Genomic DNA, 22,640 nt, shown 5'->3' on the forward strand with positions numbered 1-22,640 from the left:
CTGGAAATCTGCAGACCCTCCCAGTGGTCCAGGTTGAAAACCACTGGCCCAGCCCATAGTAACCACAGCACATGTTATCCAGCCACAAAGAGGATCGCAGGAAGAACCTTTCAAAGTCAAATATCTGGAGCTTTATTTCCCATATTCAAGGAGTCCCTGGTTCTGTTTCCTGAATGCATAAAAGGCACAGAATGGACTTGGAGCTGTGCAACCATAATACAGGTGCAATTTGAACCCAGTTGTTTGGATATTTGTTGTGCTTTGGGATGTTTGTGTTATGTCTACATTACATACATGCCAGGGGGGAAGCCATCTTTCAGGCTGGGTTTACACTACGGAGAAAAAGAATCCATTTAAGATACACAACTCCAGCTATATGAGTTGCGTAGCAGTTATTGACATATCCTAAATAGATTTTTCTGCCATCCCCATAGTGGGAGGTCAATGAGTGAAACTCTCCCTTTGACTTCTCTCACTGCTCTTGGCAGCAATGTGTACCAGGTTGACAGTGGAGACCTGGTGGTTTGATTTAGCATGGCCCCACTACGAGCAGTAAATCAAACCCCAGAAGATTGAACACCACTTCAACTCCAGAAGCACCCTCAGTAAGCTGGAGGCTGAGCGATAACAGTGGAGCTGAAAGCTGGGAACAGCCATTTTCCAAGCTCCAGCCACATTGTGCAGCTTGTTCTGCCAGTGTTGGGAGTCTGCACAAAGCTGGGGGCAGCTGTTGCTGTGAAGCTCTTCAGACTGACTGGCACAGACTCCGCTGTAGAAGTCAGAAGGCCCTCAGCCTGCCTGGGTCCCCATGAGATTGGCTTTGGCTCAAGGGTAATGTACAGACTATTGTTTGAAAAACCTCTTGTTCTTCCATGCTGCACTTTCTTCCCTCTCTTCAGATTACACTGAATGTAGCTTCTAAATTGCTGGCTGCTTGCTTGTTCCACCACTAGACACAAGTTCTGAAACAGAAGTGAAATCAAAGGTGCTGAAGCCAATGGGATCTGAACAGCAAGCCCGGTCAACCCACAGAGTGCTGTAGCCCAGGATGCAGTCTGAGGGTGTGAGGACTGTGGGATTCTACCCCAGGAGAGAGAAGGTTTCAAGGCCTGACATGTGGGACTGGGAGACCCACAAGGGTCAGAGATGCTACTATCCCAAAAATTCTAGAGTCCTCAGACAGTCAGGAAATAGAAATATGCCTTATTGAGCCTGTTACCGATCCTGTGTTCACAATCAAGCAAGAGAATAAAACCTTTGAAACTGAATTTGCTTATTACATCTTCAGGAGCAAATAAGCCTGAGGGGATTTGAGACCTTGTCACTGATATTCTGTGGGCACATGGCACATCTACAAATGGGACCAATGGGAGACTCTTGCCTCAGAGCAGCAGGGTTTTCATGCTCGGAGTTCAGTTTGAATGTCTGATGTCTCTGTAGCTTGAAGAATTCATTGTGGGGCATGGGCAGATGCAGGGGTGAGGTTCCCTAAGCGACCTAGCTCTGCCTACCCTCCGACCCTTTCAACAAGTTACCCTAACAGCCCAGCTGAGTCCTCTGCTGCTGCACAGAACATCTGAAAACAGGAACAGCTGACAGCCTTTCCCCTGCGCTTCCCATTTAAAAGATAATAAATGTGAGAACGTACCCAACTGCTACTAGAAGGGGAGTCACTGACACCAGAAGTCTTCACTGTCGAGCGCAAGAAGTAATCAGAGAGGCTGCACAGGCAGCAGGCAGTGACTGTTGAGGCAGGGAGGCAACCGTCTTTTTGAAGCAGGCTGGTACATTCCCATGGGCCCACTTGGCCATCAGCGAACCTCAGCTGCTTGGCTTCGTGTGCATCAGCTGTAATCTTTGGATCATTCCGGTAGGGAAAAACTTCCTAATAGTCAGAGTGGTTCAGCACTGGAGTAAACAGCCCAGGGAGGCTGTAGAATTCCTGTCACTGGTGAGTTGTAAGAGCGAGTAAAAACAGGTTAGACTGATCTAAAAAACACTTAGTCCTCCTTCCTGTGTTTGGGGACTGCACCCAATGACTTCTAGAACTCTGCTCTAGTCTGACAGTTCTCCCTGATGGAGACATTGTAATTTGGATACTTTTATGGCAGTGGGGGACACTGTTTCCCAGCCCAGCTCTAACTCAAACCATGAGCATCTGGGGTGGTTTAAAAGAATGCTGCTGCTGATGATGATGATTGGCTCTTGCTAGGTGGTGTTTTGTTTTTTTGAGCTAGGTACCTACATTGCCTCACAACATTCAAAATTGTTAGATTGGTTTGCAGCCTTGAGTCGCACGAGAAGTTCGTCTCCATTTCCCCGTGCTGTACGGACCCTGGGGAGGCCTGGGAGACTAGCAGGACGCCTGGCGCCAGCAGCAGGGTCAGGCGCCCTGCACTCTCTGGCAGCGTAGGAAAGCAGAGGAACCCAATCCCAACCCGCTGCCCTCTCCTTGCTCTCAGCTTCATCACCTACTAAGCCCTTTGCAGGGACTCAGGGCTGCCATGCACAGAACTGCTGCAGCCTTCTCGCCCCCTGCTGGGGCAGCCCCCTCCTGGGGCATGAGGGGTATGTCTCTCTCCTTAGCACAGCACCTGCCTGCAGTGGCAGGGGGAGACAGGTGCCTCCGGCCCCAGCAGCAGGGCTGGGTTCAGAAAGTGCCTATGTGGGCTGTCGCAAAGAGGACACCTTAGTCTGGGGCTCTGGACTGCAGACCCTAGAGTCCCTGTGTTCTGGGCCAGCCCTACTTGGGCAAGGAAGAGGGAGCTCTGCACACTGCGGCTCCTCCACCTCCATGGGCAGCCGTGGCCCACAGCTCTCATTGGATGGGAATTGCAGCTAATGGCTGCTACAAGGGGTGAGGCCAGCAGGTGTATGTGAGGCAGCATGGGTTACATGCAGCCACCTGTTCGCTCCCAAAGCGGGCACTGCTCCAGGTAAGCACCGTGCGCCCCACCCCGCAGCCCCTGGACCTAGGCCTGAGCTCCCTCCACCAACCTAGCTCCCCCCTGGATCCCATGCCCCAGTCTGCACCCCACGCCCCAATGTGCAACCCTAATTCCCACCCAGACCCCAGACCCCTAGCCCAATCTCCTGCCCTGAGCCTTCTCCTGCGCTCCAAATGCCTCATTCTACAACTCCACCCCAAAGACTGCAGCCCGGCCAGAGCCCTCGTTCCCCCAGCCCTGACCCCAGCCCCAGCCCAGATCATGTGAGGAATGAGTTTTGTTGTGTGTGCCAATATGGAGGTGATGTGTTGCACCTCATCTCCCTAGGGGTGTACATAACAAAATTCATTCCTCATGCGGACATCAAAAGAGAGGGGACATGGCACCAGGTGCAGTGCTGTTCCCCCAGGCAGCATCACTGGGGGGTGCTCTTGGGGCTAGACATGGGAAGGGAGGGGAGCAGTGGTAGGGAGAGGTGGGGTGGAGTCTGCATCCCTGGAAGCTCTGCAGTTGTGTGGTCCCTCAGTGGACAGGCCAGTGATGCCCATCTCACTAGCAGAGGGTTCAGGGTGTTTTGTCTCTATTGATGGTGCACATTCGCACGTGCCTTCATGCAGGTTAAAATGTATTCTGCGCATGAATGGGAAAAATTAGGGGGAACAAAGGTGGGTCTCGGCCTGATGGACAAAGTTGTCCTGCAACCCACACCCCACTTGGGATGGCCATGGTAACAGTACATGTTGAATAGCCCCTGCCCACCATTGGGGCAGGCTTTATGGACCATGCAAGCACCACAGCATGCAGGAAGGTCCAGGATTGTGACTGAACATCACCTCTGCAATCATTTTTCATGTCCCATGGATGTTCAACAAGAGACAAGACAGCAACAAGCCAAGTATAAATAGGAAACAATATTCATATTCCTTCCCTTTATTCACTGCAGTAAGAGGGATTCGGAGGTCAGAGAAGACATGGATGCATTTCTTTATCAGCCAAAATCCTACTGATCTCCTGTCTCTGTGTTAATGCAATCACTTTGTAACAACTGCTGCGAACCTTGGTCTCTTTTCCTCAGTACACTCTACTTCCTCACCAGTGGCAGGGGACAGGCCCCCTCACACAGTTCCAGGCCTTACACCCCATAAAAAGCTCCAGCTACAGAGTGAAACTCAGTATCTCGTTTCATCTCATATGTAGGGGTCCAGTCTGGAATAAGTGGCTGTGGCCTGGGTTTTTCATGGCCTGCATCATCAGTACTGCAGATGAGCAATGAGCTCACCCTTCACTTGAACAACACCTTGATTATCCTTGCACGAAGGTGTTTGCTTTTCACACTGTACACAATTGGGTTCATCAGAGGAGGGACCAAGAGTGAGAGGTAGCCCAGGAGTATCTGAAGTAAGAGAGAAGAACTGTTCCCAAATCTGTGTATGACAGACAAACCAATATCTGGTATGTAGAAGAGCAGGACAGCACAGAGGTGGGACCCACAGGTTTTCAGGGCCTTCAGGCACTCCATGGAGGATGCAATACTCAGAACTGTTTTTAGAATCATCACATAGGAAACAAAGATGAACAAGGAGTCCAACCCTACCGCTAAGAGTTTAATAGCAAATCCATAGATGCTGTTGACTGTGATATCCGAACAAGCTAGCTTCATGACCTCTTGGTGCAGGCAGTAGGAATGGGAGAGGACATTAGATCGACAGTATCGGAACCGTTTCAGGAGAAACGGGAGTGGGAATATCAGGGCCACTGATCTTATCACAAAGACCAGACCCATCTTGGCGATTCTTGGCAGGGTTAAGATGGAAGCATATCTCAGTGGATTACAGATCGCAACAAAGCGGTCAAAGGCCATCAACAGGAGCACAGAGGATTCAATGTATGAAAATGAGTGGATGAAGAACATCTGGGCAAAACAGGCATTGAGACTGATCTCTCTTGTGTTAAACAAGAAAATGCCCAGTATCGTCGGTATAGTGGCTATCGATAAGCCAAGATCCGTGATGGCCAACATGGAAAGGAAAATGTACATGGGCTCATGGAGGCTTGGGTCTGTTTTTATAATGAAGAGAATCACAGAATTCCCTACTATTGAAGTAAGATACATTAAGCAAAAAAGGACAGAAATCCAAAGATAAATATCTTCCTGGCCAGGTATCCCAGTGAGGAGGAACACTGTATAATTGAATTTGGTGTAATTGACAGCTGACATTGTGTACCGGGATGTTGAATAGTAACAGAGAGGTAGCCGTTCTGCTGCTTTGTTTGTTATAGTGTACTGGGCTCTTTCAAGGAGTGTTCCACTTTCCTTTCTGAAAGGACAAAAAGAACATGAGACTAGATACTTATTGAGACACCTTTCTTCTCTCTAAGCAAGTCTCCGGTGTCCCAAGATCATCATCAAAACCTAGTCTTGAATTTACAGAATGAACAGGAAGATAAGTACTGCCAGACTGGATCAGACCTGCAATTCATCCAGCTGAATACCTAGTGGCCACTTCCAGATGCAACAGAGGAAGGTAGAAGGTGACCTGCAATAGTAATGCATGAGTTAGCTTATTCCCAGAGAAAATTTCCCCTTTCATTCACCAACTGGACATATTTTGTGGTGTAAATCAGGAAGGGTAGAAAATTTCTATGACTTTGAAAGCAATATTCACCACTGCCAGCAACACCATCCAAGGACCTAACCACACCAGTCACACCATCAGGGCTCTTACACTTGCACATCCACTCATGTGAGATATACCGTCAGGTGCCAGCAATACTGTTTTGCCATGTACATTGGCCAAACTGGACAGTCTCTGAGCCAAAGGATGAATGGAGATAAATCCAAAGTCAGGAACTGCAATATACATAAACCTATAGGGGAACAGATTAACCTCCCTGGGAGTTCAATTGTGGACTTAAAAATATCCTTTCTTTTACAGAAGAGTTTTACCACAGAATTACAGAGGGAGGCATCTGACTTGGAATTCCTTTGCAAATTTGATTCCTGATTAGAGATCTTAACTATCTTGTGCATTAAAGGGGCAATTTCCCCCCTTTTACTTTTTCCAGGAATGAGACACCATCAACTTAAGATGAGAATCCATCCAGCTAACTTGTTTCATTACCTGGTCCTGCTACCTCTTCCCCCAACACCTAAATAAACCCTAGATTCTGTTTTTCCTCTTCATTTTCTATCTGAGGAACTGGGTTCTACCCATGAAGGCTCATGACCTAATACATTTGTTAGTCTCCCAGGTGCCTCAGGTCTGCTTGTTGTTTGTGAATACTCACTATTCTGACTGGATTTCTTGTTTACCCATGTAAACATCCAGTCCCTCTTCAATCCTGCTCTGTTATTACATTCACTGACATCTAGTGATCGGGAGTTCTGCAGCCTCCTGGAAAGCACGGTGTGATATTGCAATTGCGGACTCTTGACAGACTCCCATTCTGGCCCTCCATGTCTGAGAGTTGCCCATGGTATCATGAGGTGTCTGTTAATCCATGGCAAGAGCATGGTGAAAAGAGTCATTGTATTTATCTGTCCTGCATATAAATGCATTTCATTGCCTCATTATGTATGTATCTTTGCATATTTGTTCCACTGCTGAGATCCAAATTTTTCCACCACTTCCTTCCAGCAAATTGAATAAATTCTCAGGTCTAGATTCTGAATTCAATTAAATTGATGAAAACAGCATCACTTCAGATTAACTTGTGTAAATTCAATCAGACCCAAGCTTCATTACCTTTCCCTTACAAAATGCTCCTGGTAATACACTCTGACCCCCAAGAATCTCTCCAAGATAAGCTGAAGTGAAGCTGGAAAACAAGTAGGAAGTGGAGCAATAGATCAGGAAAAGTCCTCACTCAGCGGGCACTTCAGGAAGGTTTAGAGACCACACTGGAGCTACACTCTGGGAAGAGCCTACTTTCTGGGCTCCAGACAGGTTACACAGCTTATTTTACCAGTGTTCGGAGTCAGTCCAGATGTGAGGGATTTATGTCTGAGAAGCTCTTCAGACTGAAAGTCACAGATGTCTGGGAAGTCTGAAGGCCCTCAGCCTGCCTGGTCACTGTCGGGATGCAATAGGTTGGGATCAGAGATGTGTACAGACTGTTGTTTGAAAACCTTCTTGTTCACCCATGTTGTGATTTCTTCCTGCTCCTTAGATAAAACAGTGTTTTGGTTCAGGCTGGCTGGTCACTCATCTCACCACTACTTACAGACTCCCCCAGGGAGAATCACAGGTGCCGAACCCACTCGGAACTGCAAGACAAACACTGTTGACCCTCACTGTGCTGTAGCCCAGCAGCCAGTGCAACTGTGTGAGCATTGAGGCATTGAACCCCAAGAGAAGTCAGGTTACAAGGTCTGACCTGTGCCACTAGGTGACCAGAAAGGTAACAGAGATTCTGGTAGCCCTGGAAGTCTGAGGGCTATCTAGAAGATAGAGTCCTCAGTTGGTCAGGAAACAAGAGAGATAGGTTACCACTGACCAGTCGAGCTCTGAATTCCTGCCTCAGCAGTTGAGCCAGAGAATAATACCTTTAAAAATGCATATGCTCATTAAATTTCCAGGACCATGTACATTTACAGGAAATTTGTCCCTATTGTTCTATGGGGTCTCCTGTCACACAGCCCCTGGCAAAATAGGGACCGGAATATAAAAACATTAGTAGCAGAGAGGTAGCTATGTTAGTCTGTACTCCAACAAAACACTGTGTTCTTATGAACATGTGTCCACCTTGCCTAGTATTCTGTCTTCTGACAGTGGCCAATGCCAGATGTCCCACAGGGAATGAAGAGAACAGGTAACTGTCAAGAGATTCATCCCGTCACCCATTCCCAGCTTCTAACAAACAGAAACTAGGAACACCATTTCTACCCATCCTGCCTAATAGCTGCTTATGGACCTATGTGAAGAATCCCTTCTTTCTGTTTGTTTTAAGCCTGCTACCTATCAATTTCATTTGGGGACCCCCGAGCTCTTGTGTCATGGAAAGAGTTAAATACATCTTCTTTATTCACATTCTTCACCACAGTCATGATTTCATACCTCTGTACAGTGTTTTGTTTTTGTTTTAGTTTTGTTTTTGTTTTGTTTTTTTTGTACTGGTACTTGCTGGTACTGAGTACTGGCACCTTGGCATATAAAAAAGAGGACAGCGAGCATAGCTGTATCAGTATCTACCAACTCCCAGTGTATTAATATACTATATATACGCTATAACACAATAATACACCTTGAGTTGGTAGATACTGACACAGATACACTCCCTCTCAGGGGTGTCCTCTTTCTTGAAAGGTCAAATATGGTATCCCTTGATCATGGGAGGTGGCCAGGAGCTAGTTGAGTACTGGCATCTCTCTTTTTTTTTTTTTTTACACAAAAGGCACTCATTCTGTATCATATCCCCTTTTAGCCGTCTCTTTTCCAAGATGAAAAGTCCCAGTCTTATTAATCTCCCCCTCATATAGCAGCCATTCCAAACCCCAATCATTTTTGTTGCCCTTTTCTGAACTTTTTCCAAGATCAAGTAATATATTTTTAGATGAGGGGACCACACCTGCACACAGCATTTAAAATGTGTGTTGGAGATGTATGATGTATTTTAAGGATTTAGAGAAAGGCTATAAGGTATTATCTATGTTCGTCTCCATCCCCTTCTAAATGATTATCAAGATTCTATTTGGACTGTTCCTGCACCTTAAGTGGATGTTTTCAGAGAACAATCCACAATGACTCCAATCTCTCTTTCTTTTGATTGGTTACAACTAAATTTGTCCCCATCATTTTATGTGTCTCATTAGGATTATGCTTTCAAATATGAATCAGTTTGCATTTCCCAACATTGAATTTAATCTGCAACTCAGTTGCCCAGTCACCTGGTTTTGCGAGATCCTTTATAAGAGCTTCACACTTTGATTTGGATTTGACTCTCTTGAAAAGTTTTGCATCGTCTGCAAATGTTGCTCCCTCACTGCGATCACACCTTTCTCTTGATCATTTACGAATATGTTGAACAGGATTGGCTCCAGTATGGACACCTGGGGGACACCACTCATGAACCTCTCCATTCTGAAAACTGACCATTTACTCCTATCCTTTGTTTCTTATCTTCTAACCAGTTATCAGTCCAACAGAGGACCTTCCCTCCTATCCCATGACAGCTTATGAGACCAGAGCATGTGAACCTCCCTGGGACCCTCTGAAAAATCCTGACATAACACCAGGGTTTTAACACCCAGAGCTCAATTTGAAAGTCAGATTTCTTTGTAGCTTCAACAGCTTCCCCTTCCCCCCACAAGGAGCATGGGAAGATGTAGGACAAGGATTCGCAAGCTGTCTGGTGCTGGCGGCCCTCCAGTCCCATCACTGAGTCACTGCAACGGCTCAGCTGAGACCTTGCTGCCGCGCAGAACATCTGCAAATGGGAGTGGCTGGCAGCCATCCCCCTTCACTTTGCATTTTGAAGACGGTGAAACCTGCCAACGTACCCAGTTCCTGCTGGAAGAGAAGCTTCTGACATCAGAGGTCTTCAGTCTAAAGCACAAGGAGGCATCAGAGAGGACTATCTGCATCTGATAAAGTGGATCTTTGCCTATGAAAGTTTACGCTCCAAAAACCTGTTGGTCTATAAGGTGCCACAGGACTTCTTGTTTTATCAGAGAGGATGCACAGGCAGCAAGCAGTGTGTGCTCGGGTAAGGAGGCAACTACCTTTATGAAGCAGGCTGGCACGTTCCCTTGGGGACCACTTGGCTGTCAGGGAACCTCAGCTGCTTGGTTTCCTATGTGCCAGCTTTAACCCCATCGCAGCCAGTGGCAAACTGCAGGAGGCCAAACCGTAGGGGATGGGATGATGCTACACAATTGTACAGCAGTTCCAGTCCTGCTGCAGGCTCCATTACTGGCAACCTGGCTTGTTGGCACTGTTAGCATAGATGCAGTTATTCACATGGCTCCCTCGGGGGTGGAGGAGTGTTAGTGATGCTGCTGTCACAGCTCTAATGTGACTAAGGTAAAATGGCATGTTAATACTAGTGATATGACATGAGATTTCTCCTTGCAACCCCCTATCTAACTTTAACAGCTCAGAGTGTAGGCCCGGGAAGGGAGGTTCCACAGAGTTCTGTACATGGAAATTACCCTCATATTGTTCCAGAATGGGAGGCACATTCCCTTCTCCCTGAGGCATGAGAATGGGGACCCTCAATCTAGGGTTCTCCCAACTGTTGCCCAAAGCTCAGTGATCCACTTGTAGCTTCTTCCCCCAGCCCCAATCTCTGGGCCTCCCCAGTTGTTCTGGGACCCTCTCACGCTCCCCGCTAGCACAGGCTCACCAGAGATGCGTGACCTGGGCCTGTTACAGCAGCCATTGCAGACAGGGTCTGCTGTGGGGACATTGTGCAGGGATGTTGGGGCTGCTCAGGGAGGGCTCGATAGAGTAGCTGATGGGCCCAGTGCGACAGCCAGACCCAGCGTGCAGCCACAGTCTCTGTCAGTGCCAGCCTCAATTATGTTTCAAGAAAGAGGCAGCTGAAAAGCCTCCAGGGTCTCCTGCGGACCCAGGTGCCTGCACCTGGGCAGCATCCTGGCAGGTGAGCTTTCAGAGAGGAAAAAAAACCATTTTGTTTTCTGTGAAAACTCGACTCAAAAATGTGAATGAAAAGGACACATTTTCAGTTTGGTAAACATTCTCATGGGGGTGGGGTTAATATTCTCTCTTTTCCAGCCCAGCTCAAGCTCACACCCCACTCTTCAGTCCTTCACACCACTGGACCACACCGATAGTTGGCCGGACTAGTCTTCATAGTGACTTCCCCCTCAGAGCCACCCAAATGTCTACTAGGGGGTCTCCCAGCCTGTAACAATGCGAAGGCCTTGAACAGGCTGTAGTCCATCCATCCATGGAACAGTTTAAGCCATAAGAATGGGTATATTTTCTCAGACCAATCCAATGCAGACGCTTTATGGGGAACAAACAGAACAGAGCAATCATCAAGGCATCCATCCCCTGCTGTCTGGTCCCAGTTCCTGGCAGTCAGAAGTGTACTGTCACCCAGATCACGAAACTATGCCCCAAATCATCTTGGATAATAGCTTTTGACGAGCCTATCATGGAATCACAGAATCCTAGGACTGGAAGGGACCTCAAGGGGTCATCGAGTTCAGCTCCCTGCCCAAAGTAGGACCAACCCCAACTAAATCATCTCAGCCAGGACTTTGTGAAGCTGGGATTTATAAAACCTCTAGGGATTGAGATTCCACCCCCTCTCTAGGTAACACAATCCAGTGTATCACCACCCTCCTTCGCGACAGCTACACTTGTCCCCTTCTTCGAAGGGGTCACAGTAATCTGGGTGGTGGAAGATTACTAATGAAGCTCTGCGATGCCTATGCAGCACTTCATTAGGCCAGTTCTTCCTGGCGGCAACTTCGAAGTGTCAAATTTTGAAGTTCCAGCGTGCCGGATGCTACAAAATTTTGAGGAATAAAGGCACTTTGAAGTAGCATGAGCACTTCGAAGTGCCCACGGCTACACAGCATGCCAACACTTCCAAGTTCGACACTTTGAAGATTCTGCGTGGGAAAATTTGCCTAATGAAGTGCTGCATATGCATCGCAGCATTTCATTAGTAATCTCCCATCACCCAATCACCATGCCGACTTTGAAGAAGGGGGCAAGTGTAGACGTATTTCTTGTGAAATAGATTTTCCTTGTATCCAACCTACACCTCTCCTGCTGGAACTTGAGACCATTGCTCCTTGTTCTGCCTTCATTACCACTGAGAATACCATCTCTCCATCCTCTTTAGAGCCACATTTCTGGAATTTGAAGGCTGCTGTCAAGTTGAATCCTATCCTCCATCAAAGCATCTAGTTTGTTTTGATGCATTTATATTTTGGCTTTGACAACATCCCTTGGCAATGAATTCCACAGGCAAATGGTGCATTGAGTGAAAGAGCATTTTCTTTTATGTGCTCTAAACCTGCTGCCCTTGAACTTCATTGGATGACCCTGGTTCTTGTGGATGGATTAATAACACTTCGTTATTCACTTTCTTGGCACGACTCATGATTATACTGAACTATATCATACTCTTTTCCCAAATGCAAAACCCACTTTTATGACTTTCCATACCCTTAATCATTTTTGTGGCCTATTTCTGAACCTTTTTTTCCAGTTCTAATGTATATTATTCAGATGGATGACCACATCTGTACAAAGTATTTAAGTTATGGGAGTACTTTGGATTTTAACAGAGGCAATATAATATCATCTGTTTTATGATCTATGCCTATTTTAATGACTCCCAACATTCTTTTTTTTTGACTTCCAATGAGCATTAAGTGGATGTTCTCAGAGAACTTCTCACAGTCGCTCTAAGATCTCTTTCTTGAAAGGTTACAGCTAATTGAATTCCCATCATTTTACTGGGCTTGTTTAGTTGGAAAAGAGAAGATTGAGGGGAGACATGATAGCAGTTTTCAAGTATCTAAAAGGGCGTCATAAGGAGGAGAGAGAAAACTTGTTCTTCTTGGCCTCTGAGGATAGAACAAGAGGAAATGGACTTAAACTGCAGCAAGGGAGGTTTAGGTTGGACGTTAGGAAAAAGTACCTAACTGTCAGGGTGGTCAATCAGTGGAATAAATTACCAAGGGAAATTGTGCAATCTCCATCACTGGAGATATTTAAGAACAGGTTAGATAAATGTCTATCAGGGATGGTTTAGACCAGGCGTGTCCAACCTGTGGCCCATGGGCCGCATGCGGCCCTGGACAGCTGGTAATGCGGCCCCACAAGATCGTAAACTTTTAACATTATTATGTGATTTATATACATTAACTATATTATATATTTTGTACGCGGCCCAAGACTATCTTCACTCAATGGGGCCCAGGTAAGCCAAAAGGTTGGACACCCATGACTTAGACAGTACTTGGTCCTGCCATGAGGGCAGGGGGCTGGACTTGATGGCCTCCCAAGTTCCCTTCCAGTCCTAGTATCGTATGATTCTATGGTATGTCTAGTTGGGAATATATTTTCCAATGTTCATTGCTTTGCTCTCATCAAAATTGAATGCCTTTTGCCATTTTTGCCCAGTCATCCAGTTTTCTGAAATCCCTTTCATAACTCTTCATAATAAGCTTTAACTTAAGCATCTTGAATGATTTTATATCATCTGCAAATGTTGCCACCTCTCTCTTTACCAGTGTTCCCTATAAGCTGAGCGCTTGGGCAGCCACTTAGGAGATATTCCAATGCCACCCAGCTGAATGCCCACAGCCTCCCACAGCCAGGAGTGTGTGTTTCTATTGATGGTGCATCTCCGCCCATGCCTCTGTGCACGTAACAAAATTTATTCTGCACCTGCATGAAAAAAAACAGAGTGGACACTGGTCTTTACCCTTTTTGGCAGACTATTTATGAACTCAGTCAATGGCACTGGTCCCTGTTGTGATCTCTGTGTTTCACCAGTATTTTCCTTCTTCTCTGAACTGAACAGTTTTTTTTTTACCTTTTGGTACTGATTTTTAACAGGTTTCTGATGCGTGAGCGGGCCTTCCTTCTCATTCCAGGATTATTTGGTGTCCTTTGGGGAGGAGACTTGTCAAAATGTTTCTGAATGTCCCAGGACACTGTGGCTGTGTCTACACTTGCATTCCTCTTTCCAAAGAGGAATGCAAATGAGGGAAATGGAAAATGCAAATGAGGCACTGATTTACATATCTTGTGCTTCATTTGCATAGTCTCTTTTTGGAAGAGATTTTTTCAAAAGAAAAAAAAGCAGTGTAGATGGGGCTTTTTCGAAAATAAACCCCATCTTTGAAAGACCCCTTCCTATTTTGTTACAGAAGAAGAGTTCTTTAGAAGATCAGGTTTCTTTGTGAAAGAGCTCCGTCTACACTGCTTTTTTCCTTCCAAAAAACTCTCTTCTGAAAAGAGATTTTGCAAATGAAGCATGAGATATGTAAATCAGTGCCTCATTTGCATTTTTGCTTTCCCTCATTTTCTTTCCTCTTTCAAAAAAGGATTGCAAGGGTAGACACAGCCTAATTGCCTTGGCTCACCCTTTCCCCACTCTGTTTGTTGACCACCTCACAACTCAGGGAGGAACGATTTCCCTTGGCAAAAATGGTGTTGCTATTTCTCCAGCAAAGTGTGTTCATCTGTGTGTCTGACAGTTTAGTTCTTTACTATAGTTTCAACCAATTTACCTGATAGTGAAGTTAGTATTGCCAGGATCACCACTGGCACCTTTATTTAAAATGTGCCAGTTATCTGGGACTGAGGTTGATTTAAGTGAGAGGTTGCTTACCACTGTTAATAGTTCTGTAGTCTCACATCTGAGTTTCTTCATAACCCTTGCTGAATCCCATCTTGTCCTCATGACTTATTCCTGTAAAATTGATTGGTTTGCACCAAACCCTCCTCTGTGAAAACTGGAAGGGTGCAGGTGACCAAAGCACACAGGTAAGTCAAAAACATGGAGACCTGGGAGATGGGTCAGAATTTGGGAGGAGTAAGGGCAGTTATAGCAGGGATAAAAGAGAGACCTTGTAGATCCTGGAGTGACCAAAGTTCTTTGCAAACATCCAAACTGTACAGCAGAAGTCAAAAACCAAAAAGAACATTGAAAGTCATTATGACAGGCATAGATCATAAAGCAGAAAGTATTATATTGACTCTGTTAAAATCCAAAGTACAGCTATAACTTAAATGCTTTGTACATATGTGGTCACCCATCTGAATAACATATACTGGAACTGAAAAAAAGGAGAGACCTGGAGGAGGGGGCATCCAGAGCAAAGTGTCTTTGTTTCTTGCCTGAGAGACACTTTCCTGTAATTACTGCAATTTCTGTAGTTACTTACGTAGTGACCACACAAGTGAGCAGCACAGGGACCAGGGCAAAAGCCTCAAAAGGGGTCTCAGATGAAATCTTGCTCCCCTACTTACTCTCAGGAGCAAGAGATCTCTCATTGTGCCATGTCTGTGGGAAACATTGAGAGAGTTTAGAGTGTTGACACCTGTAAGTACCATGTGACCATTTCACATCGCCTTTACTCAATAAACAAGGTCTCTGCCTTTGGGCTCACTCACAATTCTTGGGGTCTTCTTTCTCACCTGTGCTTGGCTATGGTCACTGAGAAAGTGACAGATATGTTACCTGAGCTGTATTTTAAGGAAGTGTAACTATGCTCCATGTGTTGATAACAATGAGTGTGTTGATTGTTGCTTGTGGGGCCACAATCGATGAGGAGGGGCAAATTGGCAACACTGAAGTTAGAAAAAAGCACCGCCTGCAAGTGAAGATAGCAGATCCCAATGAAACCAAGGAGGAGCCTGATTCTGGAACTTCAGGTCTTATAACAGAAGAGGCGGGTGTTGGTAGCTGTTGGAGGTGTGCCGGGCAGTTTTTGACACTTTTCTTCTTCTCCACCTTTCTTCATCTACATTGCATCAGGATTTCTCAAATTGTTTCCCTCCTCCCCCCACAAGGATTACTGCTCCCCACTGGGGATAGTCCTGGGTAAGGTTCTCCCAAGTGTTATCATGGATGCTTCACTTTTTCATGTATCAATGTCCTTCTTGTATTGTAGACATCAGAAATGGATGTGATATTCTCATAGTGGTTGCTCCAGTGCCAAATACAGAGATAAAGTAACCTCCCAGCTCCTACTCAAGATTCCCCTGGTTGTATAGCTTGGACTGCAATAGCTTTACAATCTCTAGCTGTGCAAGGGGAGCTCTGGTCAGCTCATTATCCACTAGGGCATCCAAGTCCTCTGTGGAGTCACCACTTCCCAGGAATGGGTCCTGCATGCAGTAAGGACCTGCATTCCTTGTTCTTACATGTACACTCTTCCAGTGAGCCATATTAAAACACATTTTCCTGAGATTGTGCTGTAGAGAGCAGAGGTGGTAAAGGTTCAGTTACAGGGCTTGATTCATCGGCCCATTCTCCCGCTTCCTCACTAAAGTTTAGAGCACCCTGGGGGCCGAGTGTACCATAAACATTTCTGAAGCAAGCTACGGTATGGTGCTAAGACACCCTATTCTAAATCTCAAATCAAGAGCAGGCCTACAAACACATGGGTCAGAAGCACAGTTAGCATGAGTGGAAAGTTACCCCTGCTTGCTCCCACCCTCTATCTCACCCACAAGAGCTGAGGAAGGTCTTGCTAGATTGCACGGGCCTTAAAGTTTTGGAAAAGAGATAGCTGCCCTGGCAACTATATTCCAAGAAGAATGTATTGTATTTTTACTACCTTCTGCTTTAAGCTAGATATAGCACCAATGGATCATATCCGTGTCAAGACACCATCCTTACACCAATGGACACATCATTGCTTTACACATAGATTCCAGCTGATGTCTCTTTGTTTAAGTAACTCATTGAAAGAACCACCTGTACTAGAGATAAGGTCTTCTGTAAGCTATGGGAGGGGACATTATGTAACCTTTTTACTTTATTGGCTTATTGTGCTCATTTCATCTTGCCACCCCCATCTCCCATTGCTTCCCTCCACCCATTAGCATCCTATATAATCAATTGCAACCTGTTCTTTGGCAGTGTTCCCAGAGCCTAACCAATAAAGTGATACTCCACTAGCACTGTGTGTAACAAACCCCCCTGCTTGCTTCATACACAGTGCCCAGACTTTGTTCCAACACTGAGCTGATATCAGTGATTTGGCAAGAGCTTCCAAGATGGCTGTCCATACTATCTATGCCCTGACAGAGGCATACTACCTGGGCTAAAGGCATCTGTGCAGGCATCCTTCCCTTCTCTCCAAATTTCTTGCAATGACGGACTCTCACCCAGGAGCACTCACAACAAGAGACCCCTTTTTGGTATCACATTAATTTGATCTTCACTCAAACACAGACCCTCCTACACTCTGGGCCCATCCTCCTTCTTTACCCCAGAGCACCCCCGCCCCCACCCTACGGTTGCCTTGCTGACTGATGTCAGTGTTGGCTCAGCCTTCCTAGCTTCCCCCAAGCTGACCCCAGTGGTAGTTCAGAGCCTTCACCTCTGGACTGAGTGATGGCAACTATTGTGCCCCTTCTGGTGTCACCAGTATATTGAGAGAAGGTGCAGCTGGCCCTTCCTTCTAAGTCTTCTTCTGATTGTCTGGGACTGAGAGGGACCATGCCCTGCTCTACAAGGCAGTGGGGCCAGGACCTTAGGAAAACAGTATCCTGGTATTTCTCAAAACAGAATGATTTCCTTGGACCATCTCCCTCTCTCTCGCATTAGCTCTCTCTGCTAGGCCTCTGTCGGCTCCAAAAGTGCCAGGAACCTTAATGGACCACACCCTGGATTAGGGGCTCAGTCAGCCTTCTAGTCTCTCTGGTCTTTAAAGTGGAGAGTCTCCAACACACCCATTGTAAAGGTTACTGAATTATGGTCCATCACCTTAAAATGCAGAATTCAAGTCCCAGTTCTGGACAGAATGACTCGGGAATAGGATTTGTTCTTAATTCCATGCCCAGAGGCTCCTTGCCTGCTGGAGACTGATAGCCCACATCTCTCTATTCATGGTGTGGGAGCTGAGGTGTTACTTAGCCTCCCTCCCAACAAGCCCCCCTTTTTTCTCCTCTTTCTCTGAAGGCTCAGCCCTCCTCCCAGAGACAGTGGAGAGTCTGGGCTCTGTCTTCCATCCTAGACAGTGCGTAGGGCTTGCTTGAGGGAAGAGGAAGAGGAGGTGGTGGAGGTTCAGGTAAAAGAGGAATGAGATGGGGTAACAAAGAGACATGGGGGCTCCTGCCTTTGTCCTAACTTTGCCTTTTTGAAAGGGGGTCACTTTATAATGAATGGGCTGTACTGGGACAAGAGCAGAGGCCCAATTCCATTCCTTTGTATTGCTCGGGCAGCACAAAGAGAAAGGAAGGAAATCTGGGGCTGAATCTCTATCCTGGACTTCTGTGTATCAGACCTTCTCACACACACACAGCTCTGCCTTGCCCCTGAGGCATTACGGTCACCTGGGGAAGTCTCAGCAGGTCCGTGGGGTTCAGAGCCATTAACAGATAGGGTACAGGTGTCTGAATGTTATAAGCTAATTGCATATTAGGGTGCATTAGGAGGAGCACTGCGAGCAGATCTAGAGAAGTGGTTATTCCCCTGGATTCAACACTGATGAGGCCACATCTGGAATTTTGTATCCAGTTTTGGGCCCCCCAGTATAAAAAGGATGTGGATGTGCTGGAGCAGTTTCAGTGGAGGGCAACAAAAATGGTTAAGGGGCTGGAGCACATGACCAATGAGGATAGTCTGAGGGATTTGGGCTTGTTTAGTTTACAGAAGAGAAGACTGAAGAATGAGTTAATAGCAGCCTTCAGCTTCCTGAAGGGGAACTCTAAAGAAGATGGAGAGAAATTGTTCTCAGTGGTGACAGATAACAGAACAAGGAGCAATGGTCTGAAGTTACAGAATGAGAGAAATAGGTTGGATATTAGGATAAACTAGTTCACTAGGAGGGTGGTGAAGCACTGGAATATGTTACCTAGAGAGCTGGTAGATTCTCCATCCCTCAAGGTTTTTAAGTCCCAGATTGACAAGGTCCTGGCTGGGATGACTTAGATGAGGTTGATCCTGCTTGAAGCAGGGGACTAGACTCTGAGGTCCCTTCCAGCCCTATGATTCTATGAATGGCTTCTCCTGGGGCTCCTGCATTATTCATGTCTGCCATGAATCAGTCACTGGCACTGGCACTGGGCTGAGCTCTAGGATAAAGGTGGGTGTCTGTGACCCTTGAATAGCTCCTGTCCACAGCCAAGGCAGGTCACATGGATTGCACAATTCCCAGAGTGCTCAAGAAGGGCCAGGATTATGACTGCAAAAGAAGTCTGGAGGTGATTTCATGGACCATTGGTGATTTACCAGGGACAGGACAGTGACGGGCCCTGTGTAATGGGAAATAAGGTCCACATTCCTTCTTTATTGACTGTCTCAGTGGGAATTTTGAGATTGGAGGAGCCACCAATACAGCTCTTTATGGACCAATATCCCACCATTCCCTTCGATCTAAAGGAAAAACATTAGTTTGTCAATGCCATTGCCTGCTTTGGTCTCCTTCCCTAATGCCCTGCCCTTCTTCACCAGTGAGTGGGAATACCCCTCTCCCATTCCTCCCCGCCTTCAGCCCCTCATAATCCTTCTTCTGTAGAGTGAAGATCAGTAGCTTGTGTGATCTTGGCTATAAGATCCAGCAATAGGTGACTGTGGCCTGAGATTTTTGTGGTCTGTGTAACCAGCACTGGAAACAGGTGATGAATGAAAACTTTACTTGATGAACACCTTGATGATCCTCGCACGCAGGTGTTTGCTTTTCACACTGTACACAATTGGGTTCATCAGGGGAGGGACCAGCAGGTAGATGTAGCCAATGACAATCTGAAGCAAAGGAGAAACCTCCCCAAACCTGTGCATCAGAGTCAGGCAGAATTCTGGTGTGTAGAAGAGCAGGACGGCACAGACATGGGAGACGCAGGTGTTAAGGGCCTTGAGGCTCTCTGTACGGGATGTGATGCTCAGCACTGTTTTCAGGATCATCACATAAGAGAGGAGGATGAGCAGAAAGTCGAAAACCTCAGTGAAAAGTGTAATTAACATGCCATAGAAGTTGTTGACTGTGATGTCCGCACAAGCCAACCTCATGACCTCCTGATGAAGGCAGTAGGAATGGGAGAGGACATTGGCTTGCCAGTATTGGAAGCGTTTCACAAGAAAGGGAAGTGGAAATACTACGGCCACTGATCTCAGCACAAACACATGTCCTATCTTGGCTATCCTTGGCAGGGTTAAGATGGAATTGTATCTCAGTGGGTCACGAATCGCGATGAAGCGGTCATAGGCCATCATCAGGAGCACAGAAGATTCAATGAATTGAAGTGAATGGATGAAGAACAGCTGGGCAAAACAGGCATCCAGGCTGATTTCCCGAAAGTTAAACCAGAGTACACCCAGTATCGTTGGTACAGTGGCTATCAATAAGCCAAGGTCTGTGACAGCCAACATAGAAAGAAAAACATACATGGGCTCATGGAGGTTTGCATCTGTTTTTATAACAAACAGAATGACTGAATTTCCTACTATTGAAATAACATAAATGAAGCAGAAGGGGACAGAGATCCAGAGATGAACGTCTTCCTGCCCAGGTATCCCAGTGAGAAGGAATACTGCATAGCTGAATTTTGTGTCATTGGCAGTTGACATAATATATGGGGCAGGTCCAACCAGCATCAAGCTTTCTTGTCTGAAAGGAAAAACAAGATGAGATTAGGTGAATTTAAAGAGGCAGCTTTCTGTTCTCAACGGAAGTCTAGAAAGTCCAAGGAACTCAAAGATGATCAGCAACAATCTAGTGTTGGATTTCCTTCACTGATCGGAAGATAGGCACTGCTAGGTTGGATGAGACTTGTAGTCCATTTATTCCAGTATTCAGTGGTGGCTCAAATGCTTCAGAGGACAAGCTCCCAGCTATGAGATAACCTGTCCCCCTCAGGCAAAGTTGCCTTCTAACATTTGCTACGTACAGATAGAATTGGTGCACATCAGGAAGGTGTACAGCCCTTACAAGGCCTTGAAAACAATTCTTCATATTGGATTTTTTGGTTATACATATAAACGTTCATAGTAACGGAGAGTCCACCTTTGTAACCGACCAAACTCCTGACTCCCATTGATATCTTGTGGCTGGGAGTTCCACGGGCTACCAGAGCACTGAATTATTTTACAATTGTGACCTTCCCAGAAACATGCTTACCTCTATGAGTGTGGCCATTGCGTATAATGACGTGGGTAAATGCATGCCGCAAGTACAGTGAGTTTATTTGTTTGAGATGTGTTTAAACTATTTATAAATTATTTTGTGGCCTTATTATAATTTTCTCCGTTCACAGGACTCCAAATTATGCCACTGCCCCTTTGCAGTATGTAGGATAAAATCTTAGGGACATGTTCTAAATTAAGCATCAGAGAGGTAGCTGTGTTAGTCTGTATCTTTGAAATCACAGAATCTTAGAATCATCATGCATCTGAAGAAACAGGTCTTTGCCCACAAAAGCTTATGCTCCAAAATATCTATAAGGTGCCACAGGACTTCATGTTGTGTTCTAAATTAAATAGCATTGTCTTCAGCAGCAACTTTCCAGATTTACATGGGTAAATCCGATCACGGCCCAGCTCCATTAATTTTCCCTTATCAAAAGCTCCCAGTGAGACACTGGGGCTCTCAAGACTCCATCCATGGGAAGCTGAAGTGCTTTGCCTGGCCAGCAGTGATCGACTTCCAAGATGTTGGTGATCCTACACCCTCATCTTTATTGTCCCAGAACCTGCAACTTGTCCCATTGCAATGGTTTGTAGATCTTTGGCAAATTGCAAGCACACACAGACAGTTACTTCAGCTGGATGGGGAGGACTCGATGTCGGAAATGGGAGACTAGCACAAAGACAAGATTTGCACTAATATCTATTTGAGTGTGCAAGTTATTTCAGCCACACTTGTATAACAGGCGATGAGTGTAAATACACACAGCCACTTTTACGCCCTCCTTTCCTGCACCGCAGCTCTAATCTCTGATGAAACACAGACTAGAGATTTTGTTCTCCTAGGAGAGCCTTACACAGGTGTTGCAGAAGGATTGTGCTCATGACCCTGAATGCACTTCTCTGAAACAGCTTCTGGTCACTTTCCAAGAGAAACATCGTTCCACTGTTGGCTGAGCAAACATTTAGTAGCAAAACCCCCTGAGTATTTGATGTGTTTCTATAATATATTCTATGCAAAAGCCAGTAAGCTGTAAAGTCAACCCAGCTCTTTCTTGTAGAGCACTGTTTCCCAAAGTGTGGTCTGTGGCCCAGTACTGGTCCTTGGAAAAAAAAATACCGTTTTTTAGAAAATATACAAATCATCGTTATGTGCTATTGTTATTGTGAGTAAATAATAAACAGTGAAAATTCCATTCACTTTTTTTAAAATGTGTTAATATTTTTAGGCTGTAAAAAAAGGTACCGAAAAAACCCAAGTCCAACTATATGAAGTTTGAGAAACCCTGTTGTAGAGATTCCAGCAACGCTTCTGTTGGCTTTCAATATACATGTCTGGCTGGTTCCTGGGTGGCTGAGTAGCTGAGTGATTAAATCCCTGAGCCGGTGGTCCCAAAATGAGGGGTGGGGGATCCTGGCCCCTGCCTCCTGTGGTCCTGTTCCAGGAACTCTGAAGCACTCTCATCTATTCAAATGCATGAGCATTCATGGACATGGAAGATCACCTGGGAACCTCACTGCAACAGACATGGAGCTAATCTGTGATAATGAATGTCTATGTTAAACTCAGCTCTTGGGATGTTTGCTGGAGAGCTATATTCGGTTAACTATTGGGATGTTTATGTCTCAACTAGATGACATCAGACCAGTTCTTCTTAGGGTCTATCTACATTTACCACAAGATCAACACATCTGTGGTCAATCTTCTGGGGCTCTATTTAGTGCACTTAATGGGACCATGCTAAATTGAATCATCAGGGCTGCACTGTTGACCCTGGAACTCCTCGCTGTTGCTCTCTCATAATGTTCCCAGATGCATTTTATGAACACAGGACATAGAGAGGCAGAGAGAGCAAGTGAGAGAACAATAGATAACTTTCACGTTTAAAATGATTTTCCATG

General features: G+C 45.8%; 2 protein-coding genes across 2 annotated transcripts; both read right to left on the reverse strand.

Annotated features, from left to right (window-relative positions):
* Positions 1–4,230: 4,230 nt before the first annotated feature.
* On the reverse strand, positions 4,231–5,166 carry LOC142003251 (olfactory receptor 51G2-like). The gene has a single exon (XM_074980019.1). The coding sequence runs from the start codon at positions 5,164–5,166 to the stop codon at positions 4,231–4,233; it is 936 nt and encodes a 311-aa protein (XP_074836120.1).
* Positions 5,167–19,250: 14,084 nt separating this feature from the next.
* On the reverse strand, positions 19,251–20,183 carry LOC142003257 (olfactory receptor 51G2-like). The gene has a single exon (XM_074980034.1). The coding sequence runs from the start codon at positions 20,181–20,183 to the stop codon at positions 19,251–19,253; it is 933 nt and encodes a 310-aa protein (XP_074836135.1).
* Positions 20,184–22,640: the final 2,457 nt, after the last annotated feature.

This window comes from Carettochelys insculpta, chromosome 1, assembly GCF_033958435.1.
Source record: "Carettochelys insculpta isolate YL-2023 chromosome 1, ASM3395843v1, whole genome shotgun sequence".
Lineage (NCBI taxonomy): Eukaryota > Metazoa > Chordata > Testudines > Carettochelyidae > Carettochelys > Carettochelys insculpta.